Source organism: Danio rerio, chromosome 9 (genome assembly GCF_052040795.2).
Source record: "Danio rerio strain M-AB ecotype USA chromosome 9, GRCz13ab, whole genome shotgun sequence".
Taxonomy (NCBI): domain Eukaryota; kingdom Metazoa; phylum Chordata; class Actinopteri; order Cypriniformes; family Danionidae; genus Danio; species Danio rerio.
This window is the reverse complement of record NC_141029.1, coordinates 57981610-58000247: the sequence shown is the minus strand read 5'-3', so window position 1 is coordinate 58000247 and position 18638 is coordinate 57981610. Positions and strand designations below refer to the sequence as shown.

The following is an 18638-nucleotide window of genomic DNA, read 5'->3' as shown; positions in this document are numbered from 1 at the left end:
TATGTTTTTTAGGTATTTATTTGGCAATAGCCATAAAAACGAGTTGGGTCTGTCTTTAAACGGCAAGACGGCGAAGTAACATGAAGAGGACGTAACTTGTAGTAGAGCTGTAACTTGAAGTTATGGAGACCCACATGCCCAAACTAGGTTGTCGGCAAGATGGCGTTGTACATAAGTTATTAATGTCTACACCTAAACCCAACCATCACAAGTTATTAACGTCTACACCTTCCTCAAACCTAAACCCAACCATCAGTTATTAACGTCTACACCAGGGCTATTCAATTCGTTTGTCATGGGGGTCAGTTCATGAAGAGCATCCCAAACGAAGGGCCGGAGAGATATGACTTGCTATACGAGTGATGACACAACTGCATATAAGAGCCCATATGCTGTATTTGTGCTCATAAAGACTCCCATGTGGCTTTTTTTTTTACATGTAAATTGTGAATATATTGTATTTTTAAACAACATTATAATCACTGCATTGTCCAACTGACTTATTTATTTTTTACAAACATTCAAATGTTGTATTTCAGAGCACAACAAAAGCAGTGCATTGCTGAAGTATGGCTTTTTCTACATCAACACACATTCATATGTTGTTATGTTATGAACTGCATAACAATTAGGGATGCAACTATTATAGATTTTGCTTGACAATTATAGTCTGAAGAATAATCATTTCAAATGTATTTTTGATGTCTTGGTCACACTATTTGGAGGGCTGGAACAAACTGCCTCGGGGGCCGGGTTGGGCCCGCGGGCCACCAATTGAATAGCCCGGGTCTACACCTTCCCCAACCAAGAGTCATTAACGTCTACATCTTCTCCAAACCTAAACCCAACCATCACTTTCGGTGAAAACGCTCTCCGGTATTTCCACCATCTTGCCAACAAAATCTCGTTGTGACATCTCACATGGTTCAATGGGATCTCGATAACTGCAAGTTACCCCTCTAACTTACTACAAGATATGCCCCGATATGCTGTAAAGATCATATTCCCTGAAGATATTACATCTTTATAATTTCCCATTTCCTCAATATTTAAAAACTGATTTGATTAATAATATACATTGGTGAAAATGTAATCTGGACATCTTTAAGCAGGATTTTTCAGAAAACTGATTCTTCTGATTGGTTATGTGGTTCAGGGTCTCATGTCATTTGCATATATAGCCATATACGGCCATTTCTACATGGAACCCACTTTAACGTGATGAGATGAATGTCTTATGTGTCCTGTAAGAAAGTTACCTGTTGAGACTTTAGTCCAAGTTAAGAGTGGTCTCGGCTCCCCCACAGAATTGCACGGTAACTGCACATTCGTCCCAGCATTCACAGACACTGTGTGAAGTTTATCATCTGTAATCCTGGCTCTCATCTGCAGGACTGGAAAATTCAACTGTCTGTTCATTGAATCCTGGATCTGAATTTGGTTGTTTGGCTGAGGGGTGCTTGCAGTTGTGAAACTTGAAATCCTCGATCTAGTAAGTGTTTTAGGTGTTATAGTTGATCTGATGATGCTTAGATCTACAGGTGAAGTGGTCAGAGATGGCGTTCTGTCAATATTGGGTTTAATATTTCTACTGTGATAGTATGGATACCTATGATTAGTACTAGGAATTCTTCCCCCTATGTAGTTTGTTCCTGGATTTTTGGAGTAAATTGGGAGTCGGTTGTCCGGTAAGGGATACCTGGGTGCTAACTTTACAACAGGAGTAGTTGTAGTAGTAGTAGTAGTAGAGTATAATGTAGATGTAGTTAATGGTGGTGTTGTTCTCATGAATTCGGTTGTATTGGGAATCATGCTGGTAGTTGCAGGTGGAGTGTTAACTGATGTTGTAAGTTCAAGTTCGGGGATTAATATGTTCCTTTGGCCCACCTTAGAATCCAAGTCTGGTTGTAAGAAAGCAATCTCATTGGTTTCTTTATGAGTAGTAAACGTGGGCATTGGAGAACTTGCATGTAAAGACTCTGTTTGAGTTTCAACAGATATTATGGAGTGATTTGAAGTTAATAAAGATATTGATTCTTCTTCTAATCTTTGATTTGGTGTTGAAAGAAGATAGTATTGAGATTGTTGTAAAATAATACTTTTATTCAACACTTTAACTGGCAAACTTGTGTCTAAGGTCTTGATTTGAGTTCCAACAGATTTTATAGATGGTTTTGGAGTTGATGATAATAACGGTATTGATTCTTCTTCTGTGAAGCTTTGATTTGGTTTTAAAAGAGGAGGGTTTTGAGATAGTATGGAAGTAATGCTTTCATTTAACACTTTCATTGGTGTATTTCTGTCTAAAGACTTGATTTGAGTTCCAACAGATATTCTGGATTGTTTTGGAGTTGATGATGTTGTAAATGAAGGCACTGATTCTTCTTTAAAGCTTTGATTTTGTTTTGCAAGAGGATAGTTTTGAGTTTGTGGTATGGAGGAGACTACAGATTCTTCTGTAGAAGTAACACTTTCATATAAGACGTTTGGCAAATTTGCATCTAAAGACTTGATTTGAGTTCCAACAGATACTACAGATTGTTTTTGGGTTGATGTTGTTAATAAAGGTATGGATTCTTCCTCTTTGAAGCTTTGATTTGGGTTTGAAAGAGGATAGGTTTTAGAGTGTAGTATGGAGGAGACTACAGACTCTTCAGTAGAAGTAACACCCTCTCTTGCACTAGTAAAGTCCACAGATTTGTTCTCTCTCAAAACATCTCTAAAATGTGATTCAGGTAAGTGGAAGTCATCCAGTCTGTCTGTGTGTACAGTAACGCTGATCTCTGTTGGATCCATCTTCGGTATGTCTGCAGAAAGCCTGCTTGTGAACTCCAGCCGAGGAGTTGTCAGTGGGACGGTTTCAGCGCCAAGTCGAGATGTTGGATGTTTTCTCGTGGGAACTATATACTCATCCATCTCCTCTGCAGATGCAAAGCTACTGTCCTGCTCCTCTTTCTCTAAAGAATTAATGTCTTCATTTGCTAACCTCAAAACCGCAGATACATTTGTTGATATTGTGGGGTGAAACCTCGAGTTTGGCATCACTTGCTGAGTTTGTTGGAAGTTACTTTCCTTCACTTTGTCATTAATATTCTCCTCAATTGCATTTGTTAACTTGTTGTGTTCTGTAAGATAAATGTGAGACGATTGAGTTGGATTGATTGGAATACCTCTAGATAAGGTTGTAGAGTAAACATGCAATGTAACTGGAATAGTCTGACTGACTGATGGAACTTTGGATGGAGTTGTTGGATGGATTGATGCATCTTGGTCATCTGTTTTCAGAGTTACTCTTGCAGTTGTTGATGTTGACCATACTCTTCTTGTAGGAAGGTTTAAGATTGGCCTTCGAAATTTTATCCGTCGCCTACCTCCAAATCTCCATCGATCCCTCCCTCTCGATTGTGTTGAATTTGGTGGGGAACTCAATCTAACACTGCTTGCTGTTGCAAACACATTTCTGTCGATCCCTCCAGAATCAAAACCCCCGATCTGAGACTTGACGCCAGGCAAATTAAGCTCATTTTCTGTCTCTAACTCTGGACTGATGACAGACTCGGAGTATATTTGGTTATTTTCAGCCATTACAGTGCTCGCGTGTCTGTCTTGTACATGTGTCGTAACATAATGAGGTGCAGATGTGGGATGTGAGATGTAAAGTACTTGGTTTGATCTAGTAGTGTGTAATTGTGAAGGTGTGGTTCGGTAAATGTTATCATCATCACGTTCTTTAATTTGAGGTGTGTGGTAAACATCCGTGTTGAAAGTCTTCTCCTGTGGTCCAGAGTCTCCTGAAGAGCTTTCAGTGTTGTCGATTAATCCCGACTGTAGACTTTTGTTGCTTTCTGATGTTTTCGCTCTGATTTTGGATAAAAGATCAGCCCATTTCTGAGGGTCTATTTTATTTTTGGTATTAACTGGTCTTTGGTTTGGTAAACCAGCTCTGTTCCTAAAGGGCCGTCTATGTCGAATGTTCCCAAACCTACGTGCATTCGGACGCCTTCTTCGAGTCGGTGTTAATCGAGTTTCAGAAATATCTCCAGAAGCTTCTTCCATGTCCTCCAGAAATGCTTTTACTTTAGTGGAGACTCCTGCGGCCGACTGTGGCCTGATGATGGGATACTGTCTCAGCGGCTGGATTAACTTCCGCCTCATGACTGTTAGTTTGGTGGAAAACACATCCACACCGTGGTTATTCATCACCACACACTTATAATATCCATTATCATTAAGCTGGCAAACAGGAATGTATAAAGTCCCATTGGGGAAGAGCAAAGCTCTGGATGTGTTTGCTTTTGCGTTCAGCACATTTCCATCAGGGAGCACCCAATTTATTTCAGCATCTGGTGATGCCTTAGTAAGACAAGTCAAAAACGCAGACTGACCGATAAATCTGCTTAAAGAATTCCCAACTTCTTGATTGGGAAGAGGATTTGAAGACTCGATTACTGATAAACGAAAAGGCAGAACATCAACGTCTCCGTCAACTTCAGCAATGCAGTAATAAACACCAGAATCTCTGTGCTCAATTGTCTTAATGTTAAGTTGACCACTGCTAGAGATGCTAACTCTACCATCAACAGAGCTAAACGCAGATTTAACCTTCGACCCATTGGGAAGCATCCAGTAAATCACTGCATTTCCAGAGCTTTGAACACGACAGTGCATTTCAGCCACGCCACCGACAACACTCGCAAAACTGGTCTGGGTTTTATTATCGTTTTCAATCATAACCCAAGATCTGTCATTCTCCTCATCTGCATTCGCAGTCAACTGCGTGCTCAGGATTAGCCTCACGCTTTTGGATGTGGAATACGGCCTGTTTAGCTTGATGCTTATTAAAGACTGCATGAGCCAAGACGGATGGGCTAAAACGTTAGCTTTGAGCGAAGTGTAAAAAAACCCGTCTTTTTCAGCATCCTGCCTGTATCGATAACTCAACGCCGGCTCTCTGCGGAGCATGATTTCTCTTCTGAGATGCACAGGCGCTTCACTGTAATACGCAAGCAGCCTCCAGAAGCTTTCATAGTCGTCTCTGCTCACTGGACACTCCACATCTAACACTAGCGTCACATTAGCCGCGATCTGCAGAGATTTCGTGTGATTCCAGCTGATTGCAGTGGAGTCTTGTGGTTGTAATATTTGGCAGATCAGGTCTACTTTAGTGCCGTGTTCATCAGAGAGCGTAAAGGAGACGTTCCCGAAAGCTGGCTTGATTCTGTCGATGGGCAGGAGTTCACTGGTGTCCTCCTCAGAGATGTTTCTTCCTGGAGAGATTATCGATGGTCCAGAACAGACGAGCTGCCTCAGATCCAACATGTCCGCTGCTTTGAGGTGTTTAGGAGACGCACAGAGTGGACAAAGCTGACCGCTGGTAAATGTCCTGTCCTTCTTGCATTTCATCACACCTAGAAATACAGAACAACACAGAAGACTCGGTGTTATAAATGCAGTTTATTTTGAAGACTTTTATTTTTATGCATTTTATTTTAACCCTTGTGTGCTGTTGGGTTGTTTTCATCCACTCTGGGCTGATTTTGAGTCTTCATAAGGCCTCAACTTTCTCTGTTTCAGCAAATGGGATGATTTTTAGTGACCAATCCTGTTTTGACACACATTTTGGGTAAATTCTCAACACACTCTGTGCAAATGGACTCTCCTTTGGTTATGTTGGTGCTGTTTTTGACCCATTGACTTCCATTATAATCACATTTATTGACTGCAAAGTCATGACAGCATATGTGTTAGAGCCATAAAGAGCACTAAGAGATTTGTCTTTTTAATTTTTGTAATATTTTTCTGTAATATTTTTCTATAATATTATATTATTTGTATTGAGATACAAAGTTATTGCTATTTGATACAGTATTTAATATGTTTATTTAGTGATATTATATTATGTGCATGATGTTTTATGTGTCGAGTAATGTTATACGTCATATGTATGCGTAAGCAACAGGAAAAAAGGATTAGAAAGGAGGAAGGGGCTTGATCGTAGACAGTCTTTTGACCGTTCTAAAACCATATTTATGTGGAAGCTTGGTAAAGTGTACATAGTTCTTTTGTTTGTATTTGGATTATTGTTGTTCTCGACAAACGAAAAGTAAACTGTTGCATTGCAAGTTTGTGGTTTTGCGCGTCAAATCCTTTGTGCCGAGTCCCTATGGAAATGGTGAAGAACTTAAAGAAAAAGATCGCCATTACAATATGATCATGTCTGACCTGGATGTCGAGCGCTCCAGTCCTGCAGCCAGCGCATGCGGCAGTCACAGCTCCAGGGGTTCCCCGTCAGCAGTAGGGTCTCCAGCTGAGGTGTGTTCTCCAGCACGCTCCGGGACAGCGTCTGCAGCAGGTTATCAGAGATGTGCAGGTGCTTCAGTGTGGACACGGGGAACCGCCGCAGCACTGAGAACGTGCTGAAGGTGTGCGGATGGAGCTGCTGGAGACGATTGGCCTCAAGGTGCAGCAGACGCAGAGACGTCAGGCCCAGGAATGCCTGCGGGTGGATGGAGGAGATGTGGTTGTGGTCCAGATGGAGTCTGATAATGCCCGTCAGACCAGAGAAGGTGCGATCGGTGATGACTGTCAGCTTATTGTAGCTCATTTTTAAAACCTGCAGAAAGAAACAGGAGAAAACAGGAGTCATTATGGTCAGACTTTACAATAAGGTTGTTTTGTTAACGCTTGTGTGCTATTGGGTTATTTTTATCCATTCTGGGCTGATTTAGAGTCTTAATTTAGCCACAACTTTCTCTCTGTTTCAGCAGGGATGATTTTTGGTGACGCATCTTGTTTTGACATATTTTGGGAAAATGCTTTGAGAATTTTCAAAAGCTCAATACACTAAAATTGACTCCCCTTCGGTTCTGTTGGTGCTGTTTTTGCCCCATTGACTTCCATTATAATCACATTTTTGCCTGCAAAGCCTCAGCAGCATATAATCATATGTTCTTGATTGTTGCTGGTTTTCCCTGTTAGGAAGAGGTATAAAGCTGCGGTCACACTTGACTTTTCTTCCCATAGACTTCCATTTATACGCGTCAGACCGGAAACGCAGGGTCATGCATTAAGTTTCGCAGTTTGCTGCAGTGCAAAGTTCAACTTTGTGAACTCTGACCTGCAAAAATGCATCATTTGCCTACGAGAGACCAACTGAGGATCAAAACATGACCTCTCTGGACAGAAATTTAAAACATGGAGCAATCGCTCGCTTTTTTAAAGATGGGTTTTTGAAAATGGCCTTCCATGTAGTGGGTAACACAGCTCTAAGTGAAGTGAAGTATCCAGCTAAGGCTTAAAACATCTACTTCTGTAAAAAATGTAGGTGTAATCTTTGACTCCACACTCTCTTTTCAGTCTCACATTAAATCTGTCACTAAATCTGCATTCTTTCATTTACGTCGCATTTCACAACTGCGTCCCTTCGTCAGTAGCAAGGATGCTGAGACTGTCATCCATGCATTCGTCTCCTCACGCATCGACTACTGTAATGCTCTTTTCATTGGTCTGCCTGCCAGCCTCATCTCCAGATTACAGTATATTCAAAACTCTGCAGCTAGAATACTCACTCATACCAAACGTTCGGCTCACATAACCCCAATCTTGTATGATCTACATTGGCTCTCGGTTGCATACCGCGTTAAATTCTAAATTCTCCTCCTTGCGTTTAGATCCTTAAATAGCCTAGCACCCTCCTATCTCTGCAACATGCTTGTCTCCTACACCCCAACTCGCTCTTTACGGTCTGCTGACTCTGGCCTTCTCGCTGTTCCTCGGTAACGGCTCTCTTCAATAGGGGGCAGATCATTTAGTGTTATTGCACCCAAACTCTGGAACTCTCTACCACACTCACTCCGCTCTGCTAATAACATCTCTGAATTCAAATCCTTACTTAAGACTCACTTATTTTCTGAATGCTTCGCTTCTGATCTGCAAAACTGACCACTTAATCTGACCCACCTCCCCTCTGCTCATATGTCTCTTAGGTCTTGTTTGTGTAATTCCAGTTTGTTATATTTGACCTCATGTTTGTTTGTTTATCTTTTTGTTGCATTCCTTGTAAAGTGTCCTTGAGCTCTGGAAAGGCGCTATATAAATACAAATTATTATTATTATTAAATCTGTAAGTGTACAGTGTTTAAAACAGTCGATTCATAGTGCTTCCAATAAGTCGTCTTGATAACGAGTCATTAGGTGTTTCGCCATGACGTGACAACAAAGTTATTCACGCGCAAACCCGGGAGATTTAAAACCTGCAGCCCCGCCATCTAACACAGAAACACACACACACACACACACACACACACGCGCGCTGCCGGTCAATTGAAGTCACACTGTAGATAGATATTACTGAGTCTCTACCCAAAGATGAAACCTCAGCATAAGCCCAGCTTTGAGCAGTTGGAAACTTCATGCTACACCGAATACTTCGTTTGTTACAGGAAGGATCAGTAAAGAGTAATGATGGACATGTCAGGACATGGATCAGTTTCTTCCTCCATTTCTCAAGTGTAAGTACGTGCGATTAAAGTTGTTGCCTCGTTTACTCGAGCTTGCAAATGTATTTAGTTGTGATTTGTTACTTGTAACCGCGTGTACTGTATCGGGTTAACTCGCTATATTCTCATATCACGTGCAAAAAAACCGCGACGCGCGCTGCTTTAAGTTCCGTGAAGTAGGGTAATGTGTATATGTGTGTGTAAGTGTGTGTGTGTGTGTGTGTGTGTGTGTGTGTGTGCGCGCGTTGTCGTCCGGAGGAGGGTTATGTGTGTGTGTGCGCGCGTTATCGTCCGCAGGAGGGTTATGTGTGTGTGTGCGCGTTGTCGTCCGGAGGAGGGTTATGTGTGTGTGTGCGCGTTGTCGTCCGGAGGAGGGTTATGTGTGTGTGTGTGCGCGTTATCGTCCGCAGGAGGGTTATGTGTGTGTGTGCGCGTTGTCGTCCGGAGGAGGGTTATGTGTGTGTGTGCGCGTTGTCGTCCGGAGGAGGGTTATGTGTGTGTGTGTGCGCGTTGTCGTCCGGAGGAGGGTTATGTGTGTGTGTGTGGGCGTTGTCGTCCGGAGGAGGGTTATGAGTGTGTGTGCGCGTGGTCGTCCGGAGGAGGGTTATGTGTGTGTGTGCGCGTTGTCGTCCGGAGGAGGGTTATGTGTGTGTGTGCGCGTTGTCGTCCGGAGGAGGGTTATGTGTGTGTGTGCGCGTTGTCGTCCGGAGGAGGGTTATGTGTGTGTGTGCGCGTTGTCGTCCGGAGGAGGGTTATGTGTGTGTGTGCGCGTTGTCGTCCGGAGGAGGGTTGTGTGTGTGTGTGTGTGTGCGTGTGTGTGTCTGTGAAAAGAGCAGTGTGACAAGCTAGGAGATCTCCTCGCCAGTTCTTGGGAGTTTTTGCTCAATAAAATAGTCAGTCGTCTGTATTTTCAAGTCCATCGTCTGTATTTACATTCATCCACTGGCAGCAAAACTCCACGCCTTACACTATGAAGCGTGTATGCACTGTGACTACTTCTATATTGTTAATTAGCTGCTGGGCATTTCACTCTGTCTCTCGGTGAAGGCAGTCAGTGTCAACCAATCGCAACAGACTGTCATTGGTCCAATCAGCGCAGATTAGCTTCATGCTAAGGAGGGGTTTGGGAACAAATTAATCACTAAATGATTTATATGGGAGTCGCTGAGATAATTAGGTAAGAATAAATGCAGATTATAAGACCATGAAAGTGATTTTTGACCTTGCATGAATATTAGACTGTTGTTGGAGACCCCTACAACCAAAATATGACCCTATTTCATGTATAATATGGGCTCTTTAATGTCTAATAATCTTATTTAATCCCGCCCCTTTTGACAGAATGACATATGGCCCTTTTTGCCATACGACAGAATTTGGTACACACAAACTCTAGTTTTACCACAGCTTTACTTGTAATTTTTACTGTTATTTATCCTCTTGAATAACAAAAGTCTATGCTGACATCATCTTCAGCAGCTCAAACACTCTAATGGCTAATGGACAGTCGGCTGCTTCTCACTCAGGGCTGCTGTTTATGCTAATGAGGGAGAGATGGGCACTAGTGGGCGGGGCGGGGCTTTCCCCCTCTGGTGACAAGTACAAAGGGAGAATGTCAATCAAAGTGTTTCTGCAGACTCTTTATATCAAGTCTGATTAGAACAAATACAATTAATTCATGTTTACCATCAGAGTGTGGAGATATTCACACACTGCTGACACACAACTGGGGTTAAACCCCACATAAATGTGATTTCTGCATAATAGGTCTCCTTTAAGAGTGAGTAAATCAGAGTAATTTTTCATTTTTGAGTGAACTAACCCTTTAAATGTCACCTTTACACTCACAGTAAACTAGCACTTGTGAGCATCAGCAGGTGATTTTACCTGTAATGAAACCAGATCCTGAAAAGCACCGTCTGGTATCTTCTGCACGTTGTTTCCGTGCATCATCAGCAGCTCCAGCTTTCGAAGGCCACTGAAAGAGGCGTCTGTGATCTGACTGATGGTGTTAAACCTGTTCATGAACAAACACATGATCACCAACAATACTTTCAATGAATGTGTACATTTAAAGCAGTGGTACTCAATTCTGGTACTCAGGCACCCTCTCTTATCTGACCTACAAGGATCAGTTCATAGATCTCTCTCTTATAAGGAGCTGATGATCTGAATCAGGGGTTTTAAGTAAGGAAGACATACAAAATGTGCAGGGCGGAGTGGGGGGTGTGGGGATTTGAGACCGGAATTGAGAACCCCTGATTTGAAGGGATAGTTCACATTAAAATTAATTACCTCATGGCTTACTTTAAAAAATATATCTTCTTTTGTTTTTAATATAAAAAAAGAAACTCGTTAAAGTTTAAAATGCTCATAGTTGGCACCAATTGACTTTCTTCAAAGTATCTTCTTTTGTGTTCAACAAAAGAAACAAACTCAGATCTAGAACAAGTGAATGGTGAGTAAATACTGACAGCATTTTAATTTTGGGGTGATCTCTCCCTTCAAGCATGCATTACAGTATTCATCCCTATGCTATAGACCTTTTCTTGGAACGCAAAATTACCCATGATGCTTTGCGTGTATGCACAAGGAGAATGCGAAGGACTTCCGGTCGGCAGCTGATGCGTGTAAACAGTCACATTTGGACAGCTTTGAAACGATAGTTTTAATCTATTTTACCTGCTTTTATCCTCTTTATCTAACACTGTTGTCCATCAGCAGCATCTCCTGGACTGATCATTTAAAGAAATGTGATCTAATAGGATGCAAAACAGCTGCTGTGAGGCGTTTTCCCCTCGTTGTCAGACGGCATCTTCTGCAGTTTAAATGAAGCCTCGTCATCGCTAAAGTCAACATTTTCTCTTTATTTCAAATATATAACCAGCCCAAACTAATGTAGTTCACCAAAATGTTTGACACACACACACGTAGCCTGTACTGTGCCACTGACACACTGATTTAATAACGCTGACAAAGTGAAAATATAGGCTAGTGTCATTTCCAAATGACAGAAAAACACAAACCGTGGAGAAAACAACACACGAAATAAAACACAAACGCCTCGCGATTAGAATGAACAGAAAATCAGCAGCAGAGGATCAATAACAGACTTTTATTGCTCATTTTTGTAAATTGCACGACTTTCATACCTGTTAAGTTTCATGCCAGAACTCTGGTGTGCTCTCTCTCTCTCTCTGTGTGTGTGTGTGTGTGTGCGTGTGTGTGTTAAAGAGCCGCTGAGCTAACAGCTGACAGGCCGGGAACACACACACACACTGTATTTCTGACGGCAGACACGTGAACTAGGAGAACGTTTTTCTCGTATTTCTGACGCGCTTGAACCACATGTGACAGATTATAACGGCTTTAACAGACATTTCTAAGTTGTGTGTCACAAAAACACTCTGTTATCCATTAAAAACGTTATTGAAACCCATTTTCGGAGCGCAAATTACCAGTTGTACACGCTGTAAACGGAAGTTTTTAGCATTCTACCGGAAGACGCTGGTCGCTATGGCGCCCTCCATGCAGCAGCCATGAAAAAGGTCTATATTATAAACTCGTTTGTAAGTCACGTTGGACAAAAGCATCTGCTAAATGAATAAATGTAAATAACCCAAAACATTGTACTGTATAAGTGATGTTCTGCTAAACGTATTGAAAATAAGTAAATCAAATGCTTCAGTTCAGGAATTATTTCATGATATGGATGACCGGGGATGGGTTTCAGAAGGACTATATCTCATTCTAAAGTTATGAATCCTGTTTGCTCTATAATGACGATTTAAACATGCATCTCAATTCATTTACTATGTATTCTACCCAGCAATACCAGTTGATTTAAGTGTGAAGGAGTGTCTGTTATACCTCAGCTGTGCGTTATTATCTAATATCTCCCCACCCCGTAGGTCATGACACTGCTATGATCATCAGAGCTGAATCCACAGTTGAGCAGCCTGATCTCACGAGAAAACGTAAGTATTTTACGTTTTGCCAGTTCAGTGGCTAATTCGTATGAATTCGTACGAGTTCAGTCGTACGAAATGGTACGATTTTAAAAAGGAGGCGTGGCACCTAACCCCACCCCTAACCCCAACCGTCATTGGGGGATAAGCAAATCGTACTAAATTGTACGAATTAGATCGTACGAATTCATACGAATTAGCCACTAAATGAAAAAGTTACGAATTGCCGTGAGACTGTGTTGCAGTTGAGATGTTGTATTTGAGAGTTTGTTTGTCCTCCTCAAACGTCTCCTGTGTGCAGCACTAGTGTCCTCCACATCTCCTCCTCCTGTTGTGACTGTTGTAGTTGTGAAATAACTAATCTTTTAGCGCAGTGATATGGAGCTGTAATGCGCTCAGAACCTGCCAGAACTACTTTAGCTGTGTGTCTGACAATGGGCTCTGTGCACAGGTAGAGCTTTAAAGCCATTGATAAACTTCCGGTGAAAGCTTATTGTGATTATTTTCAATTTCACAAGGTTGTTTTTACAGCATCGGTGTTAAATAGACTTAAGCATTCATTTAGTTGTTTGTTTTTTTGATGCAAAGATGATATAATACAGACAAACACACATAAATGCTCACTTAAAAAAAAAACATCTAAATATGAAATACTTTATTAACTTTAATATCCTGTAAACTGCATGCATTAGCATACACAATTAGCAGTGCTCACCCAAAGTTGATGCGCTGGACCTGTTTGGAGATGCCAGCAGGAACGGCGAGCAGCGCGCGGAAAGTGCAGTGAACTTCAGCAGGAGCAGAACATGCGCACTGACGAGGACACACACCACTGCAGAGCCCAAAACTGACTAGCAGAACCAGCAGGAAGAGCCATGAAGAGCCCATGATGAGCAGAGAGCACACACCGGCCCGATCACTGACACACAAACACACATTTAAAGCACACATGAAATCAAATCCCACCATACTGATTTTGTTAGTTAGTTGTGGTGAATTCATCAGTGCATGTCATTAAGAAGAAAATAAAAAGGTTTGCCCTTGTGATCTTTAATTAAAATCAGAAAATGTACTTCCTGATTGTTTTCAGTTAAATATTCAGATTGCGTCTGTCTGTGGTATTGGGCGGGGCTAAGTTGTAATAACTCCGCCCAAACCCTTTTCCACATCTTTCTGAATAAAACCTACTTTACTACATCCAATAAGCTCGCAGTAGAAAACAAGCCACACCCACTGTTTACTCATTTAATATTCTGTTTCTCCAAGAACTGCGTCACAATACCATAAAAAATATCACATCTTCTGATTAAAGGTTCAGGACACACTGGAGAACTTTTTTTTTATGTTAACAGATGTGTGTGTGTTAAGCATCAGTTAAGACACTGTTAGCACCTGTCAGCTTTAATTGTGGGGAAAACTGGATAATTTGGAGCTTTTGTCAGCTGATTTCAGCTTCCAGGTTTAAAATGTATTTTAGGGCGGATCAAAATCGGTGACGTAGCGCAGAACTGCAAGTGCAATGATGACGCGTCGGTTTCTCATTATTATTCATAGTGGAGCTTTCTTATCCTATTAGAAGAGCCGGCTGCTTAATTATTCATCAGACCTGCCAGAGTCAAGCCCGAGCTGAGAGACACAGTATTTAGCCGTTCATGAAGGCTCGTATGTGTTTGTTTCCATGATCCACGGGGTTTGTTGCATGTTTTCCGCAGCGATCTTGTCAGGGCCGATCATACAGCAAAGCTGTGTGTGTGCTGCTAGCATTTTTGTCGGGAGAGCAGGACGAGAATTAGAGAATGACGGACGCTGTCTTTTATCAGGAGTTCGTTCACATTCAGACACATCGCCGTGCTGCTGTGTTCACCTAAATCCTCCAGATTACCAGCAGGGCTGATGGTTAAAATAGACAGGAGACCTGCTGCACTGAGTCTGCTGGATACGGGGATTGAGGGAAAAGTCCTCATTTATAGGGTTTACATGAACACACTTATCTTTATAATGATATTAATTGTGGTCATGTGTGTATGAAATTACGAATAACAAATGTAGCAGGGCATTAAATCACTGTTCATTTCTTTGCATTTTAACTTTGTAAACTATAAACTCATGCGTCTCCTCACGGTTTGTCTCATTTTGTGAGCTAACTGACAACAACAGTTGTTCACTCCCCTGCTGGCCACGCCCACTCCTGCCCGATGCTCGCGGAGCTCCGCCCATTATTCATGCATCTTTTGAAAAAATTCTGAAGTAGACTTTAACCGAATGTGGGGGGTGTCATGGCCCTTTAATGCAGATTTTTTTGCAGTTCACAGAATGGCCACTGGTGGCACTATAACAGTGTTTTTTGGTTGTACGTAACGCCAGTTTGTCTAGGAACTGCATCACAACATGGAAAAAAAATTGTCGCAGCTTCCAGTTCATGCAGACTTTAAGGCCCGTTCACACCAAGCATGATAACGATAAACACAACGATAAATCTTACAATAAAATAGTTGACCGTGTTAACGACTAGCACAACTACAGCAACAAAGATAGAGAGGAATGAGATCGACACCGAAGGATTTTTCCCAGCTGATGAAGGATAAAACACTGACAGCCAATCAGAATACAGAGAAAATTAAGGTGCAATTGAAATATACAGATGACACTGTGGAGAGGCAAACACCGACCATATTAAAGGTCTAATAAAATTAAAATAAAAAATCTTAGATGTTCGTTTTAATCTGTTCGTTATAAGGATATCCATCAACAGTAAAAATGACAACGTGTCCCTCTTCCCTACAGGAAAACCAGCACCAATGAAGAATGCATGATTATCTGCCGTCATGGCTTTGCAGTCAATAAATGTGCTTATAATGGAAGTCAATGGGGCAAAAACAGACAATAACATAACAAAATTTGAACAGTACACAAGGGTTAACATTGTGGCCAGTAGCCGTATAATAATTAGCATACTGTACATCCAGCCGGTGGTTATTGCATAATAAACCCTTCAGTCTTACACAACAGCTGCTGGTCATTCTGTGATGTACATTAATCATCCCTTACCTTATTTTTAAAGCTATATCCATGACATCCAAGATTTACATTTGACCACTCATTAATCAACCTGGGAATCGAACCCATGAACTTGGTGTTGCAAGTTGCAACCAATAACAAAGACATAAAAAAATGAATCGTAATTATGTCATGTCCATTTATATTGCGCATTTATATAGCCCAAAACGCTTTAAAATCATATGGAGGGGTCTTTCCTCACCAACACAAGTGTGCAGAATTATTTTAATACTTTGGATCCCCCACATGCTCTGCTTCTGTGGCTTATCAGTAAATTCAGCTTAAAATATCATTCGTTTAAGAATATTTCTAGTTCAGTAAACAATTTCATAATTAATAACAGATCAAAAACATTTCTACAACTACAAAACCAAGAAAACAGCGCATTATATTATTCCTTCCCTTATTTTATAGTGATATCCATGACACTCAAGGTTTACAATTACAAACAATAACAAAGACATAATAAAAATCACATAAAAACATATTATAATTGTGCAACGTGATATAATCTGCATTTATATGGCCACAAACCCAAAGCGCTTTACACTCATGAGCGGGTCATCATCACCAAATGAAAATAAATATAATATAAACCATATAGAATAACTATTTTATGATTTGAACTTATTGATTTTCTTATTTGCAAATAATGCAGATGAATATCACACGCAGAGCATTACCATAAGAACAATACAATACAAAATAAATACAATAAATAACCTCATATAAACTGAGCAGATCAAACCAAAACGCATACAAAAAGAGGGTCGGGAGGTTGCCAATATAATTAATGCATAATTATTTTAAACAGCATTTAGTCTTCTATGACTGAATTCCCTTCACGTTAAGCATATTTCTAACTCAATAAACAATTTCATAATAAATAGAAGAACTCTACAAGTACAAAAACCAAAAGAAAACTTTACTGACCATTTAAAGTAATGAATGTGCGAACTCACCTTAAAGCTCTTGTGAATCCAAACCTTCATTTCGTTTCATCTTCACACAAGATCCAGCAGAATCACACACAGCATCCTCTGAAGTTCACACTTGAGAAAAGCAGCAGTCAGAGGAAATGAAATTAATCTCCAGGTGAAGCTGTGCTGTGATGAATAAAGTCCATGAGGATCCTGGAGGAGCTTCAGTGTCCGCAGAGACTCTGAGCAGAGAAAAGGGATTGTGAAACTCAAGCCTGCATATGAGGAGGAGCTCAAAGACAGAAAACCCCCCTCAAAGATCCGTCCTCCTCTGAAAAACAGCTGCTGTGCGGGAAGAAACGCTTCTGAGGCATTTAGGATTTTTCCTTTTAAAATTGACTCGCCTATTACTCTCCATCAAGTGTTTCCAAACCTGTTTCTTTCTTCTGTCAAACACAAAAGAGGATATTCTGAAGAATGTTGGAAACCTGTATCCATTGACTTCTATAGAAGGAAAAACAAACACTAAGTCAGTGGTTACAGGTTTCCAACATTTTTAAAAACATCTGTCAGAAAAACACCCTCAAAGATTTGCACTCCTCTTAAAATAAGAAAGTTCATTAAACTTATGGTGAGCAGTTTTAAACATTCTTCAAAATAATTTCTTTAAAAAATAAATAATAGACAGAACCCCCCCCCCCCCCCTCAAAGATTCACTCTCCACTGAGCAATAAGAAAGTAGAAAACTGGTAACCACTGACATCCATAGTAAGAAAAACCCTATAGAAGACAATAGTTACAGGTTTCCAAACATATTTTAAAGTATCTTCTTTAAAGTTTTTTTTTTAAAGACAGTAAAAGCCCCTAAAATATTTGCACTCCTCTTATAATAATAAAGTTGAAAACCTGTAACCATTGACTTAGGAAATAGTATTTAGGAAAAAACAAATACTATAAAAGTCAATGACTACAGGTTTCCAACATTCTTCAAAATATCTTCTATAAAAAAAAAAAAAGACATCTAAAACTCCACATCTATAATCCTCTGAGTCTTTGCTGACATTATCTTCAGCAGCTCAAACACTCTAATGGCTAATGAACAAGCGGCTGCTTCCCACTCAGGGCTGCTGTTTATGCTAATGAGATGGAGAGATGGCTACTAGTGGGCGGGGCTTTCCCCCCTCTGATAACACCTACACAAAGGGAGAATGTCAATCACAGTGTTTCTGCAGACTGATTATATCAAGTCTGATTATAACGATTACAATTAATTCCTGTTGACCATCGGAGTCTGCTGGGGATATTCACACACTGCTGACACACAACTGGGGTTAAACCCAGGGCCGGAGTGGGACTCATTTTCAGCCCTGGAGTTTCAAGCCAGACCGGCACACCTCAGTTCACGACTGATTCCACTTCAGTTTCTAATGACACCACTGCGTCTTTTTCAAGAAAACAGCTGATTTAGAAATTAAAATGTTCAACAGCCCTAACAGTATTATATGTTTTAACAATAAAAAGGGGAAGAAAAAAAAGTCATAATAATTTTATTATAATAAGTGTGATTCGAACACGAGTCGGCGGCGTTGAAACGCAATGTGCTTACCACTAGTCCACAATGGCGCTATTACAGTGCGAATAAAACATAAATATTGATCTGTGACCCGTGAGTGTTGACTTAATCTTTTACTCCCCTTTTTAGATATCGGATCAAGTTACATTAGATTTATGAATGTAGTGAATCATCTGATTTTCATTGAGCAGGTGTATTATTCATTAATATTAATGATTTGAATTCTTATATTCACTAAGGTGCCGCTGTTTGGGGTCGAATCATGATAGTTGCATCATCATTAACGTTAAGTTGACCTGCAGGCTGCATTTTGCTCACGGGGCTGCGAGAAAATTAATAAAAAGAGCAGCGCTGCGGCAAAATAATGAAAAAAAGGGTGCAGCTATGGTCAAATAAATAAATAGATGAAAAAAGTGTGACTGCTGAGAGTGCAAGCAGCTAGGGACACCGGCCCTCACGGCCAAAAAAACAGACCGGCCCACCAGGAATTCTCTCGGTCCTCCCGATCAGCCAATCCGGGCCTGGTTAAACCCCTTATAAAAGGTGATCATTGCATAATAGGTGCTCTATAACCATGTTAATAAGCATAAATTTGAATGTTAATAATGCATTAGTAAATGTT

General features: G+C 40.8%; 1 protein-coding gene across 3 annotated transcripts in view; it reads right to left on the bottom strand.

Moving 5' to 3' along the window:
- Positions 1 to 18638, bottom strand: part of mxra5b (matrix-remodelling associated 5b) — a 96046-nt gene that overhangs the window by 8632 nt on the left and 68776 nt on the right. For all 3 annotated transcript variants that reach the window (XR_015499910.1, XM_087268421.2, XM_087268422.2), the window contains exons 2-6: positions 16486 to 16685; positions 13182 to 13385; positions 10386 to 10515; positions 6223 to 6613; positions 1260 to 5408 (exon numbers count right to left, since the gene is read on the bottom strand). Coding sequence is in view for 1 of the 3 variants with exons in the window: in XM_087268421.2 (XP_087124547.1) it covers positions 1260 to 5408; positions 6223 to 6613; positions 10386 to 10515; positions 13182 to 13354 (4843 nt within the window). In the remaining 2 variants the exon portion in view is untranslated. The remainder of the gene's footprint in view (positions 1 to 1259; positions 5409 to 6222; positions 6614 to 10385; positions 10516 to 13181; positions 13386 to 16485; positions 16686 to 18638) is intronic.